The sequence below is a fragment of the Fistularia commersonii genome, chromosome 7 (assembly GCF_037954325.1).
Source record: "Fistularia commersonii isolate RoL2024-O1a breed Wild chromosome 7, RoL_Fcom_v1.0, whole genome shotgun sequence".
Classification (NCBI taxonomy): Eukaryota; Metazoa; Chordata; class Actinopteri; order Syngnathiformes; family Fistulariidae; genus Fistularia; species Fistularia commersonii.
The window spans coordinates 8,898,276-8,918,305 of record NC_141290.1 but is presented as its reverse complement, the minus strand read 5'-3'; the positions used below and the strand labels follow the sequence as shown (position 1 = coordinate 8,918,305).

The window sequence follows — 20,030 nt, the reverse complement described above, 5'->3', positions numbered from 1 at the left end:
GAAGAGATTGGAGTTTCATCCAATTCACCGTTTTTATTTCAGTTTTTAACCATCCCCCTCCCACAAAGGAAAATAACACGGGCCGCACATTCATGGATTTCAGGCCCGGCGGGCGAACAAACACACAAATATGAACTCAAAGGAAACAGATTGGGAAGTCAAAGCAGAAGAATCGCCCGTGAACAGAGGAAGGTCCTGGAGATCAGAGAGACCCCGCCCACCCCGGTTACATTGTGGGGGAATTCAAAGCAAAGGCCACAATTAAAATATAAAACCACACCTGCTGCGGTCATGACCTGGACCTGCTTCAGCATGAACATAGATCCCTGGGTTTAACCCCCCCCACCCACCCATTTCTCTTGTGTGAAGCTACATTCATCTAGCAGAGAGGCTACAGACGTCAGAGCCGCAGGGCCGCCGACTCGGACCGCTTTCTCCACACTTTTTAAGACAGATATCCCGCCCGGGTATCACGGGCCGGTTTTTAAACAGCGTTAATAAAAGTTTAATTCTGCAAAACTAACATTTAGACGCAGCCTCGCGACAACGTCCGTCACTGTCTGTGATGAGCGGGTTAAAAACGCAGCCTCGGCTCGCACGGCAGCCCTTTCCTCCGGAAAACATTATAAAAAACACAGAAAGCTACTTTTCTGCACGCAGACACACGTCGAAATAAGAAAACTTGTAGTTTTTAACATTCAGTTTTTTTCTTGAACTTCAAGATAGAAGTAGCACTTTATCTGTGATCCAGCAAAAACGTACAATTCAGACAGGAGGCCGACGTACCCGTCGGGTTGAGAAATGTGATGAGACGCTTTTGTCTGGGCCAAAACAGCGGAACGCCCTCTGTGTTCCATCTTGCTAATTGCGGCAAATCAAAAAGCTTGTTTTCTTGTGGGGTTTCCCTCGCCGTCGGTGACGAGGATCGGTTGCGAAAATGTTAAATAATTTTTGAGAAAAAAAAAATTGAAAGCGCAATGGTATGACTTGGGCATGGGGGGGGGGAGTCTTCTCAACACACACATACATACACACACACACACTCGCACATTCATGGTCCAGCCCTCTTCTGAACTTGACCAGCAGGAACTGAAAAAGGCCTCTGGGGTTTGGGGTACGTCAGTGTGGCCAGAGCCCTCTACTGGTACAGAGTGGTACTGCAGGCAGCAAAACCACCGCAAAATCTGGAAACCACCAGACGGAGACTGAATATGTCCTTTGGTTTTTCGCTGAAGGAGCTTCCAGGATGTCTGTTATGTCCCCTCCCCGTCGGTTTGCTCGAAATAAAGAAGATGGCGTAAGGCAAAACCACTGTGCGAACGTAGGGGGCGCCCTTTACCGGACAGTACGGGAAAAATAAGCTCTTCACATGAGACGTAGAAAACTCCTGCTTTGCATAAAAGGCTAAGCACTGGTTCTAGGTGAAACACGGTGGAGGTGAAGATGGGGGGGGCCGTCCGGAGAAGATAAGGCCTGCTGGATTGCATAGAACGTTAGTAGTGCACCGATGCGTCAGAAGGCCGCGCTCCTTTCCTCGGTCGGTGCCGGTCGGCCCGCGGCGTGTAGCCCTGCCCCCGCCCGACTACTCCAGCAGTTGAATTGGGATTGTCTATACTCAGCCCGGCCTCACAGCTGAAGAGCTTTTCTTTTAGAGGACAAATGAAGGGGAACGGAAGGCGTCCCGGTGGGCGTGGGTGGGTGGGTGGGTGGGGAGACATCCTGGCTGCTGTAATGGATGCGAAGATGCTTGGTGTCAGTGGAAGGTGGAGCACAATATGTACTATTTTCAACTGCCTTTAGAAAAAAAGGATCTCAGATAAGAATATAGAAAAAGATCTCCGCCCGTCCACCGCGGGTTCTGTGTTCCACGTGGAGCTCCCGACTCACCTCCTCTCTCTATGGAGCCCGAACGCCTCCACCCGCCCCCACCTCTACATCTGGACAACGGAAAAAGCACCAGTTCCGAGCCTGTGTCATTGAGCGTGACCTCTAGAGCGTAGAGAAGGTCCAACAGGCCCGGGTTAATGTTGGACCCCCCCCAAACACACACACACACACACACACACACACTCCCGAGCAGTTTCCGAACATCTTTACACTTTTAACCCCTTTGATGGCGGGGGGGCAGGGGGGGACGGCGAAGGCGGGGGGAAACCCAGCCATCCAGCCATCAACTGACGGGGCCCTCGGCCTCCGCGTCCTTGTCGGAGATCTCGTCCTGGATCTCCTCCGTGTTCCCTGAGTCGCTGCTCGCCACCGAGCTGACGGAGGGCGAGTTCCGGCCCCCCTTGATCATCCGCCGGCACGTCTCCATCTGCACGTCCAGGCCGCGCTTCATGCTGCACATCTCCATGTACTCGTGCAGGTGGCGGTTCATGTCGCTTTTGGCGGTGGCGAGCTCCATCTGAGAGAGGCGGGACGGAGGTGGTTAGTAGCCGAGGAGCCCGCTGCCGCCACCGTCGTCGCTGCCGCCTACCTCGATCTGCCCAATGGTCTCCTGGTACTCCTGCTCTCGGGTCTTGAACAGTGACTCCGTCTCGTCGATGAGGCTGCCGAGGCTTCCGTCCTGAGAGTCCTGGAAAGAGGGGGGGTGTGGACATATTAATCTTCCCGCGGGGGTTGCTATGGCAATGACTCGCCCGCTAATGACTCACCGGGTCCGCGCCTTCGCTGTTGCCCTCGGTGGGCACGCCGGCGGTGGCGGGCGCCGCGGCAATGGTGCACGGCAGGTTGTAGTTGGCGAAGTCCTCCCACAGTAGCAGGGTCTCCTCGTTCTCCTCCCACGTCAGGCTGTCACAGTCGTCGTCGTCAATGTCGAAGGTCTCGCGCCTGGTAACAGAGGAGTTATCTGAACAATGTCTGTGCGGGAGGGAGGAAAGGGGGAGAAGGAGGAGAGGAGAAAGAGAAGAGCAGGAGAAAGAGAATAGTAAAACCAGCCACCGGACTGAGTGCGTGCAGCAGCAGGATTTACGGCAGCGCTAAGCTAGCGGTTAGTAAATAAGTAATGGGTTAGTCAACAGGATACTAACGGCGGCGTTATTAATATGGAGTCTTAACTAAGAAGCAAGAGGGTTAACCTTAAATGGACTTCCTGTCATGTAGCGTTGAGGTGCGAAACACCGGCCTTGATTCGTGATGGAAAATCCGTGCAGTCATGGATTCATGAATTATTAACTGCGTCTTCCCGGGACGGCCGGTCTGCGATCGCTAATGTATTCATATCATTTAGATACATAAGGAGAGGGTTGTTAAGACCGGTGCCTTTTCTATTTTTATCCAAACCAGTGTCTGGCTTGGTGTGAACGAGGCCTCCTACGGTTTAGCAGGTGTCAAGACGCGAAACTCGGGGTGGCGCGGCGCCGGTGAATGGGCGCTTACAGCTGATTGAGCATGCGCTTCATCTCGTCGGTGATATTGAGCGTCCCCGGGACGTCCTCCTCCGAGGGGCTGGGCTCCGCGTCCATCTCTGAACTGTCGTCGTCCGACGGGGCTTTTTGCTCTTTCCTCTTGCAGCACGCCACGGCACCCTGGGAAACACACACACACACACATACTGGTTGAATCTATGGTGTGTATGTGTGAGTGTGTGGCCGTGAACTCTCCGGAGGGTCAGCCGGTGATAGAGAGCATCAGTCCCGCCGAAGCTCCGGTTTCCTCAGAAACATGCTGACTGGTTTCTCCACAAATGTTTCTTTTATTGAGCGATGGCGGTAGCGGTGGCAGCGCACGCACCCTCTCCGGCAGCGACCTGGCCGGGCTGACGTTGAACATCTTGGTCATGTCCTCCGAGTTGCGCTGCTGGGCCACGTCGCAGAGCTTGGCAGTGATGTCGATCCGCCGGCAGATGTCCATGTCCACGTGCCGGGCTTTCTCCTGGATCTTGGAGTCCAGGTCGGTCATTTGCTGCAGGCAGAGGGACGCAGACGACATTAGCGCCTGACGGGAGGGGTGCTAACTGCTAGCGCTGAATAGGAGCGGTGCTAACCGTTTGCACTCTACAGGAGTGGTGCTATTCGTTAGCGCTCGACGGGACTGGTGCTAACTGCTAGCACTCGACGGGACTGGTTCTATCTTTTAGCGTTCAGCAGGAGTGGCGCTAACTGTTAGCACTGGACAGGAGTGGTGCTAACTGTTAGCACTAGACGGGACTGGTGCTAACTGCTAGCACACGAAGGGACTGGTGCTAACTTTAATGGTTCAGCAGGAGTGGTGCTGACTGTTTGCACTCGATGGGACTAGTGCTAACTGTTAGCGTTCAACAGGAGAGGTGCTAACTGTTAGCACTTGACAGGGGTGTGCTAACCGTTAGCGCTCGACAGGAGAGGCGCCAACTGTTAGCCCTTGACAGTGGTGGTGCTAACTGCTAGCGCTCAACAGGAGTGGAGCTCACTGTTAGTGCTCGACAGGAACACCGCTGTTAGCGCTCAATGTGAGCAGTGCTAACAGTTGCTGCTAAACAGGACAGTTCTCTGGACAATGAAGGGTCTCCAGTGAACCTCCTGCATGTGTTTGGACCGTGGGAGGAACACGGAGAACCCTGAGGAACCCCAAGCAGACACGGGGAGAACATGGAGACTCCACACAGGAAGGCTCCCTGTGGAAATCCAACCTTCTGGCTGTGAGGAGGAGGAGCCAACAGCTGCAACACCTTCATATTTAAATACGCTTCTATATTTTTCTAGTTTGCGAGAATATATTCTTCAGCTTGTTTGCACCCTCCTCCCCCCCGCTATGGTTTCTTCTGGTGTGGGGGGTCTAAACACGATGGGGCGTAGCCGGAGGGTCACTTACCTGCCTCTGGATTCAGGTGTGGCGGTGATGCACGGGACACAGAGAAAATCATGAAGAAGACCAGCGCGGCCAGAAAGAAGCCGAGCGGGGAAAACATCAACAACCCCCCCCCAAGAAAAGCAACATCTGGATGGATTTGACCGGCGGCGGAGCTGGCGAGGAACCAGGCAGGCGCCACGGGACGGGTAGTGAGCTACAGCTGCTGTTTGGGCGTTTATTTTTTTTAATGGCTTCCAGTGACAGAGGAGCTGGAGAGCTACAGCGGAGAAGGTTCTGAAGGTTCCTAAGCAGGCCATGGACCAGGACTTACATCACTCATCAGGCTCTTGTAGACCACCAGCTCCGTACGCAGCCGCTCCACCTTCTCGCTCAGGTCGTCCTGGATCTCCAACGACTCCTGGGCCCTCTGGTGGACAGGAATCAAAAAAGGAGCGGCAGATAAGGAGATATTAACAGTGCGACACACCTGTGTGTGTTTGTGTGCGTGTGTGTGTAACACTCCGTTGTGCATGTCTGTCACACTCAAAAGTTCAGGGCCGTAAATGTGTTTTTATCGGAGTTCATGAACATGGCTGGACTTTGTCCTGCAGCCAATCACTCTGTCAATCCCAGACTACGGTTTTCAAGGAACCTGCTGCCTGTTTTTGGACTGTGAGGAGCAAGATGGAGAACATGGAGAGAAAACACTGATAGAACCCGAGCAGGAACACCTGGCTGACTATCAGGAACCAGGAACAGACATCTTATAGTCCAGCGACTCCCCTTAGGCTGCTCTACTAGGAGGAACCTGGGAAGCTGCTGGAGGAGGTCAGTGGGATTCATCTCTCCTCTACCTCCACCTTCTCATGCCAGACTCCATCGGCCATCTCGCTTTCCTCTGTCCGTCATCCGATCATCTGAAACCCCTACCGCCATCCTCAGATCTCCACCCTGCGCCTAAGAGGCGTTCAGGTTTCACGGAAACTGGGTCAGGAACCTTCTCCTTTTCTAACAAGGGTTCTGAGGGCCCACACAGGTCTTGGAGATTGTGTAGGTCCCCCCACCAGGAGTACCCCTACTTTTATAGTACTTGTGTGTACTTCCCAACGGAGTGTAAAGTGCTGACCTGCTGCAGAGTCTCCACCGTGGATTCCACCTGCTGGCGCCTGGACACCTCCTCCTCCCATCTGCAACACACAGAAGAAAAGGTGGGTTACTTTGTTGCCCCTGAGGGAGGGGAGGCGGGGGGGTAATGGTCCCATCTCTGGTTACATAACACCTCCAACACTGGGTGGGTGGAGGTCACACCCAGTCCTTTGTCTTCATCTCCCTCCGTCAGGTGCCTTCAAAGCCCCTGCTGCCACAAAGAAGAGCAGAGCCTGGGAACTGACCTCCGTAACGGGGGGGGGGGGGGGGGGGGTCTCCATGGCAACCTGAGCTCACCGTCTCCAAGTGAAGCCATGCACGTAACTAAGGAAGCAGCCACCATCCATCCCAATCGTTGACGCGCAGGAGCACTTGATGCTAACAGTAGCATGCTAACAGGAGGATCGCTAATTCATGACGGGGTGGGTCCTAAAGAGTCCGCAGTTGGCACTAGCCTGTTAGCATGTTAGTGGCAAGCTATGTGATGCTATATGACCAGCTAGCGCAGGAGTGAAAATTGACACAAGAAGAAAGATGGTGTTCTACTGTCACCCTGTGCTGGGGAGGGAAGGGTTGGGAGGGGGTGGTGGTGGGTTGAGGGACCACAAACATCTCATCAACCGGCTGATGCACTGATAGCCCTTGGTCTTGCTGCTGGCGGGGCTTAAAATAAAAAAAAAGTGCTAGACCTCATCGCCGCTGCAGGCTAAAATTAACAGCATCGGTTTCTCCCCCCCCCCCCCCCTCCAGCACCCCCATCCTCACACACACACACACCCCTGGGTGATGTAGATACCACTCATCTGCACGGTGGCAGCTGCAACAACAAAAATAAGGGGCCTATCTGATAGAGATGAGTGTGTGTGTGTGTGTGTGTGTTTGTGCGTGCATGAGTGCATCACTGCCTTTTGTTTCCTGGGGAAATGAAGTAGCAGGCGAGCTGAGTCATGGACCCCCCCCCGCCCCCCAAAAGAGATTAATAATAGCGGAGGAATTCATTGAGAAGGCCCGCGGGACGCTGAGCCACCGATGGCGGCGAAGGAAAGAAACCCAGTCACTCATTTGTGACTCAGATTGAGTGCGCGTGTGTGTGTGTGTGTGTGTCGGATTTTATGTGGGTTTTTTTTTTTTCAGAAGCCCCGGCCAGGTCTGGAATTGAGAACAGGGGCCGGATTCTGCAGGGGTGTTTGGGGTGAGAGTTTATGGAAGGGGGGTTGACGTCAGAAATGCACCAAGGAGTCGCGGCGGTTCCCCGCAAACATGCGTCAACAGAGATTCACGTTCCCGAGCAGAACTCCGTGTTCCCCATCTCATTAGAGAGAAGAATTCCCATGGCGGGTGTGTGTGTGTCGGGGGGGGGGGCAGACCCTCGTAAAAAGACAGTAAAGCTGGCAGCGCCGCTTCCCCCCGTCTCCAACACTTGGGGCTGGGGGGGTGGCTGAGGTCACCGCGGTCCAGCGCCACATCACCGCCCTCCACAAAGAAGCTGGCTGTTTGCAGCATCTCACGTTGTCGCTGTACAATTATATCGACAGGCGGGGGGGGGGTGGGAAGGGGGTGGGGGGTCCCTCCTCCACCTCCTCTCCATCCAATAACATGTCAGGCTTATTTATGTCAAGTACCGCTAATGGAGGCCTTTACAGGCACGCAGACACACTCGCAGCTTCCAGGTTCGCTCGCATGCTGACCGCCGATTGGATCGCTGCCACCCCCCCCAACCCCGCCACTGCCGATGATCCCACCATTCAATTATTCAATTACCGCTCAAATCAATCAATTTGATGATTAATCAGATGTCTGGAGCAAACGAGGAAACCAGCGCCATCCAAGGAAAATATAAAAGTCAGAGCCGAATTGAGATGACACTTGGACATAGCAGAGGCAGTCCATCACCTGCCCCCCCCACAAACACACCCGGAGTCTCCTTACAAGGGCAAAGGCAGCGGGACGGACGGAGACCAGACGTTCATCTAACAGCAGACGCAAAGACCGCTCTCCATCGGGAGGGAGGGAGGGGTGTGGCATTTTTAATTTAAATTTTATTTTTGATGGAACAAATTAAGGCCAACTAAATACCAAAAAGAAAAAAAATACAGAGCGCCCAATATGCATTCATGTCCACCGGAGCCCCGAATAAAGAAGAATCCCTTTTTTTTAAGTCTTTTTTTCTCCCAGAATTCTCACAAAAATGAACTTGGGAAGAAGCCTGGCATCGGCACAAAGCAACAAAAGCACGAGAAAAACTACATGGAATTCTACTCATTTGATATTCACATCATAGCATGAAACATGAACCAGGAGTGAAACAAAAAAGGTCCGGAGCAGGGATGGGCAAACTACGGCCCGCGGGCCACATCCGGCCCGTTGGTCTTTTTAATCTGGCCCCCCAAAGATTGCTAAAGTATTCATACTTGATGCGAATGATTGCATTCATTTGACTTTTGAATTGTAATTCACCACCAGGTGGGGCAGTAAATGCGATGACTTGATTTTGCGGAGCCCAAGTCACTTCCTGTTATCACTCTTCCAATCCTGGGAACCCATCTGCAGCAATGTCAAAGAAAAGAAAAGTCAACAGTAAGCACTGGGTGTTAAATAAGGAACGGACAACTGAATACTTTTTACTGAAGTTCGGTTGTGGTTTTAAAGGAATACAACATCAGTCGTCACTTTTCCACCAAGCATGCTAACTACGGCAACAACCCGTCAACGCAAGAATAGACGGCTACCACTCATAGCTAGCTTGCAGGCTCAGCAAAATACCTTTATCTGAACAACTTCCATCCAAGAATCAAATACGAGTACGTTATTTGCCCAGTATAAGTTATTTCAAATTAGCAAAATCCATCAAGCTTCCCCCTCAAAGAGTGCATGGTAGAGACGGCATGTATTTTATGTCCTTAGAGCAAGAACAAATTTGAAAAAATTAGCTTATCACAGAGGACATGCCATTTTGAAGTAATTGACAAACCCTTAACAAGCAAGCTAAACAAAAAAGCAAAGTCATTTAAACTATATTCTTTGGTACTGAACAAAAGCAGTGACATTTAATTGTAATCAGAGGGATTACTGAAAATTTTGAGATAACCTTGGAGTTTTTGGCTATGGAGTTCCTAAAAGGTAAAACACAGGGAGAGGATTTATATAACAGCATGTCGGCGGTCATAAAGAGGTGCAAGGTACCTCGGAGTACGCTTGCCAACTTTACCACAGATGGATCACCAGATCGGACGGGAAAAAACTTCGTGCTGCTCAAAAGAATCCAAGACAGGGTGAAATAGGACATTTTCCTACACTGCATAATTCACCAGGAAGCACCGTGTAAATCTGCAGTGCAGCTTGACCACATAGCGAATCCAGTTGTGAAACTTTATTCGAGCACCATTGTCAGTTTATTAATTTTCTTGAAGAAACTGATGCTGATCAGAGGGACTCGCTTTGGGGAAAGTATGTCAAAGCGTGTGGGAGCCAAAACAGGAGATGATTTAATTTTTCGAGCTGCGTGAGAACACTGATGATCGACAGTGATCAGCGACACTGTTCCCTCTATAAGGTATGTTAACACTGCAATGCTTTATTCTGTTTATATTTGATATGTACTGTTTACAAATGCTTTTTTTTTTTGTGTATCGTATCTTGAGCTGGCCCGGACCCTGAACCAAAAAGTTTGCCCACCCCTGGTCTAGAGGACGTACCGCGGGTTCAATCCATATCTTCGGCTTTTACCCCTGTGACAGTAGGAGGTGTTCACGGTGAGGCCCGTGGGTGGATTTTAATTTATATCAAGATAATTCATATTCACCACACACACACTGAGAAAAACACTTATTTAGCCTCCTATTATCTCCAAGGTTTCATTACCATTCATGTAGCCAAATGCTAAGCTAGATGTTTTAGAAGTGGTATGAATCAGAGAATTAGAAATCACAAAGTCGATGCTAAACCGGAAGGCCTGGACACGCGGTTTATGGAGCCAAATGCTAAGCTACATGCTAGCGGCCGGTGTCTCCCATGCAGTCGCCGCCTTTCCTGATGCGGCGCTCGGGAACAACAAACTCTGGTGCCCGGTTATCTTGCTAACATCCACTCCGGCGCTTCCTGTGTCGAGACGGCTACAAATACATATATTAATAAGAATTTTACCATTTCTGTCAGTTGATTATTTTTTATTTCTTCTCCCTCATACACCATTTATGGTACTACCTACTGACCTTTGCACTAAACTGTACACAAATAAAAAACTTCTGTTACTCCTCTCTCATTCAGTTAGTGTGTATCTGCGTGCACTTTACAGTTCATACCTCAGTTTAATGTAACAGGGCACTTTACTGTTAATTTGCTCTCTGTTATTATTATTGTTTTGTTAATTTCATGTTACTGTGATTGTGTAAGATTGTCTAAGTGCCTTTTTTTCAACTATTTTTGAAAAAAAAAAAAATCTACATTTATATTTTTATTTTTTTTGGTTTCTACAAATGTCATAATTATCAAAAACTAGATGAACCAAAATTCAACATTCAAATCTATTTGGGCATTTATTTTCATTTTATTAGATATGAACTTATACAATTAATATTAACGTATTTAACATTATGAATCTATTAATTCATGTTCGTATATTTATTAATTCATCCGTTTTATTTTAAGTCCACTGGTTCATATATTCAGTAAATTATTTTTATTTCATATGTTTACAATTTCTATATGAATATATGTAAACCTATACACACGCAACTCTGCCTCCTGTCTTTTCGTCATTGTAACATACTTTTCGTCATTTCTTCATTTTTTCTAGTCCATACAGCGTCGCTGGTCTAACCACAGCTTTCCTTTCATTCTGGCTGAAAGTCTTCTACGGTATCCGACACTTTTCTCTGTACAGGACTGTCTCAGAAAATTAGAATATTGTGATAAAGTTCTTTATCTTCTGTAATGCAATTAAAAAAACAAAATTTACTTTTTCATGTTATTCTAATATTTTGAGATAGGATTTTTGATTTTTCTTTAGATGGAAGCCATAATCAGCAATATTAAAATAATAAAAGGCTTGCAATATTTCAGTTGATTTGTAATGAATCCAGAATGTATGACATTTTTATTTTTGTAATTGCATTACAGAAGATAAAGAGCTTTATCACAATATTCTAATTTTCTGAGACATTCCTGTATGTCTGGTACATGCAGAGAAATTGAAAATCAAGCTGACTTTGACTTTTTGACTTTCTCTCATTCTCACTGTGCTATTAACAAATTGTACAGTGGTAAAACTCTCATTTGTTCAACCGCTTCTCACCTTGAGAAGCTTCACGCCCTTCAATCTAGACATGTTATTGCTTTTCCCTGTATAGGCCCAGACACACACACACACACACACATAGCGCACACACATGCCGGAAGGCATTTTCCCGCTCCTACCGGTGTTTGTTGAATGGGGGGACGCCGCCTTGTTGAGTAACAGATCAGAGAGAAAAGAGGGTGGGGCCCAACGGGTTAGGCCGCCGCCGCCGCCGCCGCTGCCGCCGCCGCCATTCTCACGCCAGACAACACCCTCTTAATCTCAGCCCGGAGGACACGGAGGTTTTGTTATTTTTCCGTTGTGCAGAGCAGGCCTGAGAACCTGCCTGGTCCCTCTGCAGGACCGGGAACAACATGTGGCGCATTCATGCGCAGGTCCCGGACATAACATAGCATTTTATTCTGGTGTTCTGACGTTCCCGAGGTCCGGGACCGTTTGTAAACATCTTCTTCTGCTTCGGTGGACGTTCTGTGTGAGAACGCAGGTTCCTCTAGATTTTCATTTTTCCATGCAGTCGGAAAGAGCCTTATAAGAATGTGTTGTCATGCATCCTGCTCAAAGTATTGTTATTACATTGTAATAACGCAGGTATTCCTCACCGACCTTCATCTGATTGGAGAAATGATCTCCATCAACTCCCTCAACCCTCATCAGAATCCTCTTTTTCTCCTTCTGAAGCCAGTGAGCCCGACGGCGGCGCCACTGTGAGCCGCGACCATAAATTCTCACGGGGAGTAGGAAGTGCTACATGATAACAGACGCGCGGATCGATAGCGATAGCGTGCAGGACAAACACGCAGCGCTCGGCCACGAGGCGCGCGCACACACACACACACACACACACACACACGCACACACATGCACATGAATAACAGAGGAGGGTCTGGTAGCTTCCATCAGCTCTATAGGTGTCTATATGGTCCTACATCACGTCACCCCTCAGGAAAGGGTGTGTGTGTGTATGTGTGTGTTTTCATCACACACACACGCTCAGACTGATTCCATTTGGGGGCATGATAGGAAAAGCGTCCTGATGTGAGGTTTTTGATGGGACAAATGGTACGGTCCTGGGAAGTGGAAGAGACCATCCTGTTGTCTAATTGGGGGGGTTCCTGTTCTCTGCTGGCCAGACAGAAGTCCAAGGTCAAAGCCAGCTTTATTTGTCCTTCCTCAAACCATATCCATGACACACACACACACACACACACATACACACACTCGTCTTCCATCACACGGTCCTCCCGTATCCATGGTAACCACCCGCCGCTGGCCGGCGTCCAGCATGCATGTAGATTAATGCTCGTCTCACTCCATCATGTCGGACGGCGCCGCAAGAAGGATAACCTCAAGACCACGCCGAGCATCATGGTTGAACTCGGGATCTTCTGAGACCATCTCTGTCTCTTCACCAGCTGTCCTGCTCACAGGGTTGTGGGTTTTACCCCGGACCACCTGTCAATCACCCTGTGACACCCCCCCCCCCCCCCCCCCCCCCCCAGCCCGTCTTCTTCATCTTCATTCAAACCTCCATCCAGGAACCGGCCACGTTCCTCCACGTTCCCCTAAGAGGCTCCGGATCATCATCAGATCATCATCCCGATGTCCCAGGAGGAAAGCCTCTTCAGTCTTTCCTGGTCTTGAGTAAAACCGAAAAAGACTTTAATTGTTATCAATTATTATTTTGGTGCTTCATCAAGCATTCTTTAAATTCCGAAGCCTCTGAGCAGGGATGAGTCAGCCACTGAGCTCCAGTCTGAACCGACCCAGAACGTCATGATCTCCGGGCGACTCAGGGTGTTCCTTGGCAGAGCAGATGCAGCAAGCAGCGGCAGGACTCCGAGGGGCGGCGGACAGTTTGGACGAGCTGTCCAAACACGTTGAAACTTTCTTTTTAAACATTTACTAGATTGTTTCCAGCGAAGCGCGGGGCGTGGGCCGGACTCGCCCTTCTCCAGGACGCAGCTGTGGGTGGAGGAGGCTCTCGGGAGTCCCGGCCTCCGTGACTCCTGACGGAGACCTGCGGAAGGCGTCGCCTCTTTGAAACTATTAAAGATGATTAAGTTGTAGGGAGCGTTCTGATGAAGAGGAAGGCATCCTTCCATCAACGCCTGGAGGCACGGACAATTTGTGAAGATGTTCACCGACCAGAGCTCTGGATCCATGCTCCAAGAGACAGCCGAGGATTGGACCGCCAATGTCCCCAACTTTGACAACCACCCGACCCCCCCTCGGCCCCTCCCTCGGGTGGTGACCCCACAAGAACAAGGTCCTTACAGGCTCTCACCTCTCCAGAACCAGGAGCTTGATGGTAGCCCTCGTGCGATCTTAACATTGTGTTTACTCCCCTCTTTGTACCCTAGTGGTGTACAGCCCACATGGAAACATAAACAAAAAATTATCTAATTATGGGATCTCTTTAGGAAAAGTCATGAAATTTCAAGTTGGAAAAAAATAGGTTAAGGTGTTTTTTCTACAGCTAAACATGGTAGTGGGTCACTTTTGACCCGCAAGACAACACAAGGGGTAGACTAGGTCCATTTGTTGCCTTCCATCTTAAGGGGTCTTCTGAGCTTCTTTGTCTGTACCCTCATGTAGGACGTGGATGCAAAGGGTGAACCTACAAGGGGGCATCAACAACTGAGCTCCTGGGATCATAGGCCCCGCCTTACCTCCTCCATCATGACTGGATGGTAGCTTGAGGAGGAGAGCCACTGCTTCTCTCCATCTGGTCAGGATCCCTCCTTTTTGCCTCAGGAGAAGACCCAGGTCCTCCTGGTGTTTGTAAGACAAGGACTCAAAAGGTGGTAGATCTTCAAGACGCAAGAGGAAGGACAGAGGTGGTGTGTTCTACATGGAGGAAGTACATGAACCCAGGGAGGTGTAGATGCACCACAATGAACAGCAGCGCCACCTTCACCAACCAGAGCTCCTGGGTTTGGACAAACAAACCCCAGCGCTCCCTCCCCTGATCCTTTAATGAAGGCCTTCAGGCACTCGTATGACAAATGACGAGGATCCGTGAGATTCCTTCAGAAGAGGAGCGAGCACGCTGGGGCGGCCCGGGGGGCGGGGGGGTTAAAACAGAAGACAAAGGTGGGCGGAGGAAATCTGGGTGGTGTCAACAAACACACCTGGGCAAACACCTTTTGTGTCTTCTAGGAACACACACCTGTCAGAAGCACCATGACAGTGTGTGGAACCATGTCTAGGTACGGAGTGCCCGGTCTGGACAAAGACTCCCAGGTTAAAACCTAGACTTTGCTCGGAATCTGAATCCAATGCTTTCCGACCTGAGCTAAGCCAATCCCAACAATCCCAGGGTAGGAGGCGGGACTTAACCTGGGTCAGCTGTCAATCATCCTGCCGTTCAGCCTCTCATTCACACCTCCAGACACTTAAGAGTCTCCAATGGACCTGCTGACTCTTTCTGGACTGTTGGAGGATGACGGAGAACCCAGGCAGGAGAGCATTTGCAGGGGAAACACCAACGTTTCTCCAGCGGCGCCGACCTTCTGTTTGAACTAAACCCCTGCTGATGTTTCCTTCAGACGTTTCCTTCTGCTCCAATCAATATTAAGTCCACGTTCGCAGGGAAGTTCTCCTGAGATGATGGCGTTCTCTCCCCTGATCAAGGCAGGCTCATGCTGTAAAATTGATTTTTTTGGGGGGTGGGGGAGGGTCTGGACTCAAAACGAGCACCACCCCTGAGGTTCATCTACAGGGCGGTGCAGCGTTCCATACGTTCCTCACCGCTGTGTTATCTCCAGACCCTCTGACCCCGTTGGAGAAGATCTCCGGAGGGTTTACCCTGAGCTCCATCCCGTAGGAGGAACTTCCAAAATAAAAGCTCACACTTTTTTTTAATGAGATTCCACTCCGGAGAAGCGGCAGCTCCCACACAAGCAGACGAGGAGAAGAAGAATCTCAGGAATGTGAAGCTCAGTGCCGTGACTGAACCGGACCCTCTGTGTCTCCTCGGCAGGAAGTCTCTCCAGACCCCGTCGCCCTTTGCCCCCCCTTTCCGCCATGGATGAGACCTTCGTGCCATTGTGGCGACGGCTCTGCTGGAGGTTGGAGGCCTCGGCAGCGGCGGCTTAAACCAAATCCCTCTCTAGAAAAGCCCGGCTGGATTATACGCAGGAGGTCAGCGGCAAAGACGGGAATGAGAGGAGGACGACGGGCGCGGCGCCGTCTAAAAATGCCACCCGATTAACTCGTCCTTTCTGGTCAGAGACCCGAACAGGAAGTGACATCAGAACCCGCCGTCAAATTGATCCAGCCGCGGATAAGTCTAGCCACGCCTGAATTATTCATGGGAAAGAAAAAAAAAATGTCCCCGGAGGCGGCGGACGGCTTCCAGTTCCGTGCCGCAGCTGAACATCTGCTGGGACGCGGGGAGAACAGGAAGGGAGGAACCCTAACGGAGGGTCGGGGTCACCGGCTGATCAGCCGCCCCGATCAAACCCTGCCAGAGAACGACTTCCTGCCTTGCGGGACGTCCTCCGACGCCGCCTGGGATCCTCCAATGGGCGCTAACTCGCAGAAAAAATGTCTGCCCCGTCAACAGAACCGCCTCCGATTCGACCGGCCAAACGTTCGGCGTGGAATCACGGCGACGGCAGTGGAGCTCCGGACGCCGTTTGAGGGGTTCGGAGGCACGGCGGCGGCCATGAAGCATTTCACAGTGACACAAGAGTGTGTGTGTGTGTGGGGGAGAGGGGTGCACACACCCCACCTTTGACATCCTGACCATGTTTTTTTTTTTTTTTTTTTATTTCCCACCCCTCCGGCACATAATTTGCGTATTGCAATTACACCACGGTTGCGCATTTGATTTCATGCACTGTTATTACACCATAGCTACATATTTGATTTTGTGCCTTGTTCTTGCATGGTTGTTGCGAATTTGGTTTTGCGCAATATTATTACACGGCTATTGTGTAGTTTTTATTGCGCATTTTTACTACACAACTGTTAAACATTAATTTTACGCTTTTTTTTATTACAGAGTCACTACAGATTTGATTTCACGTGTTATTACACAGTTGTTACATATTTGATTTTGGGTGTTGCAATTACACGGCCATTGCATATTTGATTTAGCGTGCCCTTATTACACAGTCGTTTTGTATTTGTATTTACGCACTATATGTAACACAGTTACAAACTTGATTTTGTATGTTGGTTTTGCGCAGTTGTTGCATATTTGATTTTGCACATTATTACACAGTCGTTGCACATTTGCCGTGTTATTACATGGTCGTTTTCATACTTGATTTTGTGCATTGTTTTGCATGATGTTATTACACTGTTGCGTTAAGATTTTGCGCATTGTTATTACAAAGTTGTTACATATTTACCTTTGCTTGTTGCCATTCCACGGTCATTACACATTTTATTTGGCATGTTGTTATTACACAGTAGTTTTCTACTTGACTTTATGCATTGTTATAATACGGCTGTTACATATTTGATCTTGCACGTTGCAATGACACGCTTATCACATATTTGATTTTGTGAACTGTTATTACGCAGTTGTTACATACTTGATTTTTGTGCGTTGTTTGTTGCACATTTGATTTGCCGCGCTGTTATTAAATCATTATTACATATTGGCTTTTGTGCGATTTTGTGTGTTGTTATAACACAGCTGTTACAATTTGCTCTTGCATGTTGTTATTACACTGTTGTTACATATTTTAGACGGTAATAGGCGTCTCTTTCGATGTATCTTCCTCTAAGATGTATATTTGTGCGAGCCGGTGTTGTTTACATGTAAGGGTCTTTTGTACGGACCCCACAATGAGTCGTTGTGGCGACGAAGCCCCTCCGGCTGGCGGGAGCGGGCCCGGAGGCAACGCCAACCGCTAAACGCTCGGTGACGAGGATGGAAGAGGACGAATGGGACAGGCGGCAGCTGGCCATCCATCTCTCACGGCGCGTCCACACTGGTGGGGCTTCAATAAATCACCAGGGTGGTGGAGGTGGTGGTGTTTGAGGAGGCCTTACAAAGCAGTCTTCGCAGCGCAGAGGGGCGGAGGGATGGCCAGGGGTGGGGTGGAGGACGGAGGAATGGCCGCGCACAAAAGAGCCCAGAAAGAAAAGAAGGAGCCGAAGCGTGAAACGTGACCGTGGCGGAGACGCGGAGATGAAACACCAGCAGCAGGACGGGCTCAGAGGACGATGGGACAATGCTCAAAAAAGGAAAGTGCCAAAGGGTTGGACAGGATGTCCCCGAGGTGGGGAGGAGGGCGGGCCTTCTGAGCTCCTGGTCCCGGTTCTGGTCCGGGATGACCGGCGGAGCCTTGTTAAGAAATGCCTCGGCGCTTGGATCACGACAGGCGAGCAGAAGCAGACGGCTGCTTGGCTCGCCGCCCACCGGTGGCGAGCCAAGACGGCCAGGCCGCGGAACGGGTCGTCCGGGGCCGAGGCGCGGCGGCGGGGGCGGGGGGGTGGGGGGGGCTCCGGGGATTAACAAAAACAATCCGGCTGAGTTGAGACATACAGAGGAATTTCCTCAGGAACCGCATGAGAACAGTGAGAACAGTGTCGGGGCACGTCACACCCACCAGACAGGAAGTGACACACACATCTGACAGGAAGTGACCCTCACATCTGGGCCAAAAGAACCCGTCAGCTTTACCCGGTCCCACGCCATAACCTGTTGGCGGATCTCCTCACCGGTCGACGTTTGACCGTGTGGGCTGATGATAATAACAAAGATCGGATCATGACGTGAATATTAGTTCATTCACCCCAGCGGTCATTGGTTGAGAGCCCGGGTTAACCTGTGACTGGCCAATCACAGCACCGCGTAGACAGACACCATTCACATGTCGGCAATTCACCCTCTCGTTCATGCATCTGGACAATGTAGGGTCTCCAGTGAACCTCCTGCATGTGTTTGGACTGTGGAAGGAACCCTGAGGAACCCCACGCAGACACGGGGAGAACATGGAGACGCCACACAGGAAGGAATCCAACCAGCGACCTTCTGGCTGTGAGGAGGAGGAGCTAACCGCTGCAGTCAACAATCATGCAACAATAATACACATCCATCCTGGAGTCCCACAGGGTTCCATCCTGGGGACTCCAGCATTACGAAGACCTGGGTCCTGTGTGTGTGTGTGTGTGTGTGTGTGTGTGTGTGAGACTTTACTCACTTTCTCTTGTACTCGTCTCTCTCCCTCTTGACTTTGGCCAGGACGTTGTAGATGGCTCTCAGCTCCGGGGTGATGGTGTCTATCTGCACCCCGACCCCGTCCGGATGCGTCCACGTCACGCCGGGTCCGTGTAGGGTCTCGAAACGCTCCCCGTGGCGCCGGACGTGGGTGAAGCTCCAGATGGTGCCCGGCATCCGCGACCCGGGGCCGTCCGTCTGCACGGCCACGTCTCGGGCGTACACGCCGCGGTAGTGCGGTCTCTGCAGGGCTTGCTGCAGCTGGCTCTCCAGCAGCTTGTTCCGCCGCTCCAGCTCATGGACTTTGGCCAGGAAGCAACGGAAACGGAGGTTGAGCGTCTTGAGCACATGGATGTTGGAGCCCAGGTCGTTCCGCAGGGCGCTGGTCCCCGAGGGGCCGCCGGGGACCGGGGCCGCCGGCACGTCCGGGAAGAACAACGAGTTCATGGTTCGGAGCTCCACGCCGAACCGCGGGGGCGCCGGAAGCCGAGCCGCTTGCTGTTGTTGATGTTTATTAGTTTGTTTTTGTCGGCGTTTATCTGGGCATCACCGCTCCGGGAGCCCCCTCTATGCAGATGCGGCTGCAGACCGGTTGACCATCACAACCCCCCCACACACGCACACACACACATTCACACCCCACACACACACGCACGCTTTACCTCCTGGAGACCCGAACCACACAATCACAACCGACGAGAAAGTCCGTCACGAGGTGTGGGAGGGCATCATCTCCCGGAGCAGCGCGGGGTTTGACGCAGACCGCAGTGAGCCGCGCCGCTTCCCGTCGCCCTCATCTCCTCCCGGTTTGCTTCGTCAGGAGCTGCTGGTGGAGCTTCTGCTGCCGGTGCTCGGCGAGGTCGCGTCTGCAGACGGAGAAGAACCGGCCCGCCTCCGCCCGTCTGGCATCCCCCCGTCACTTGCGGCTGCGTCGGCGGCGGCGCGGTGCGGCGGACTGGCAGGATGCGGGACCGCAGGGCCCGGCCTCTCAGTCATCTGCGAGGATCAGGTTGCAAAGTGCTAAACTAGGCACTATCGGCCGCCTGGAGCCCCTCCCACCTCCACCCTCCAGGAGCTGGATCGGGGCCTGGGACGCTTTCCGTTTTTTTTTTCTTTCCAACTAGTTGGATGATTAAACTTCCGGTTGGTTCCAACGGTTGGACGACCGGCGGGTCGTTTGGAAGTGATTTGCGGGGTCGTCTCAACAGCCCTGCCTCCCACGGGGTGACATCATCCGCTCATAATCGCCCACGGCGCGTCATGTGATCACCTTTCACTGATTTAGCTTCGGCTGTTACATTCAGCTGTTACCCATTCATACACGGTCATTTTTGTGCAACTAAACTTCTGTGCATTTTGCCTTCTATCCACCTAAGCATTGTGTGTGTGTGTGTATGTTTGTGTGTGTGTGTGTGTGTGTGTGTGTGTGTGTGTGTGTGTGTGTGTGTGTGTGTGTGTGACCAGCACACACTCGAGATGCACCTCAATTTCATTATATTGCACTTTGAAATGACAAGAAAGCTTCTCTAATTCTATTTCGTGCATGCATTTGGTCACATTGCACATTGACCGAAATCCCATATTGAGGAGAAACTCCAGCGGTTGTTGTTTTCTTTTGTTTTCTGAAAAAACCTCCCC

The 20,030-nt window shown here is 51.0% G+C and overlaps 1 protein-coding gene across 2 annotated transcripts; it reads right to left on the bottom strand.

The window, feature by feature from the left end:
• Positions 1-2,077: 2,077 nt before the first annotated feature.
• On the bottom strand, positions 2,078-19,301 carry iffo2b (intermediate filament family orphan 2b). 2 transcript variants are annotated; one of them, XM_086149642.1, is made up of 8 exons: positions 18,376-19,301; positions 5,897-5,957; positions 5,102-5,197; positions 3,733-3,903; positions 3,379-3,527; positions 2,655-2,859; positions 2,477-2,575; positions 2,078-2,404 (listed from the first exon to the last, which is right to left on the bottom strand). In XM_086149642.1, exons 1-8 carry the CDS (start codon positions 18,837-18,839, stop codon positions 2,171-2,173), a joined length of 1,479 nt encoding a protein of 492 aa, XP_086005768.1. In that variant the 5' UTR covers positions 18,840-19,301; the 3' UTR covers positions 2,078-2,170. The 2 variants fall into 2 exon arrangements, with proteins under 2 accessions (XP_086005768.1, XP_086005769.1); XM_086149643.1 differs by having other exon boundaries at positions 2,655-2,829.
• Positions 19,302-20,030: the final 729 nt, after the last annotated feature.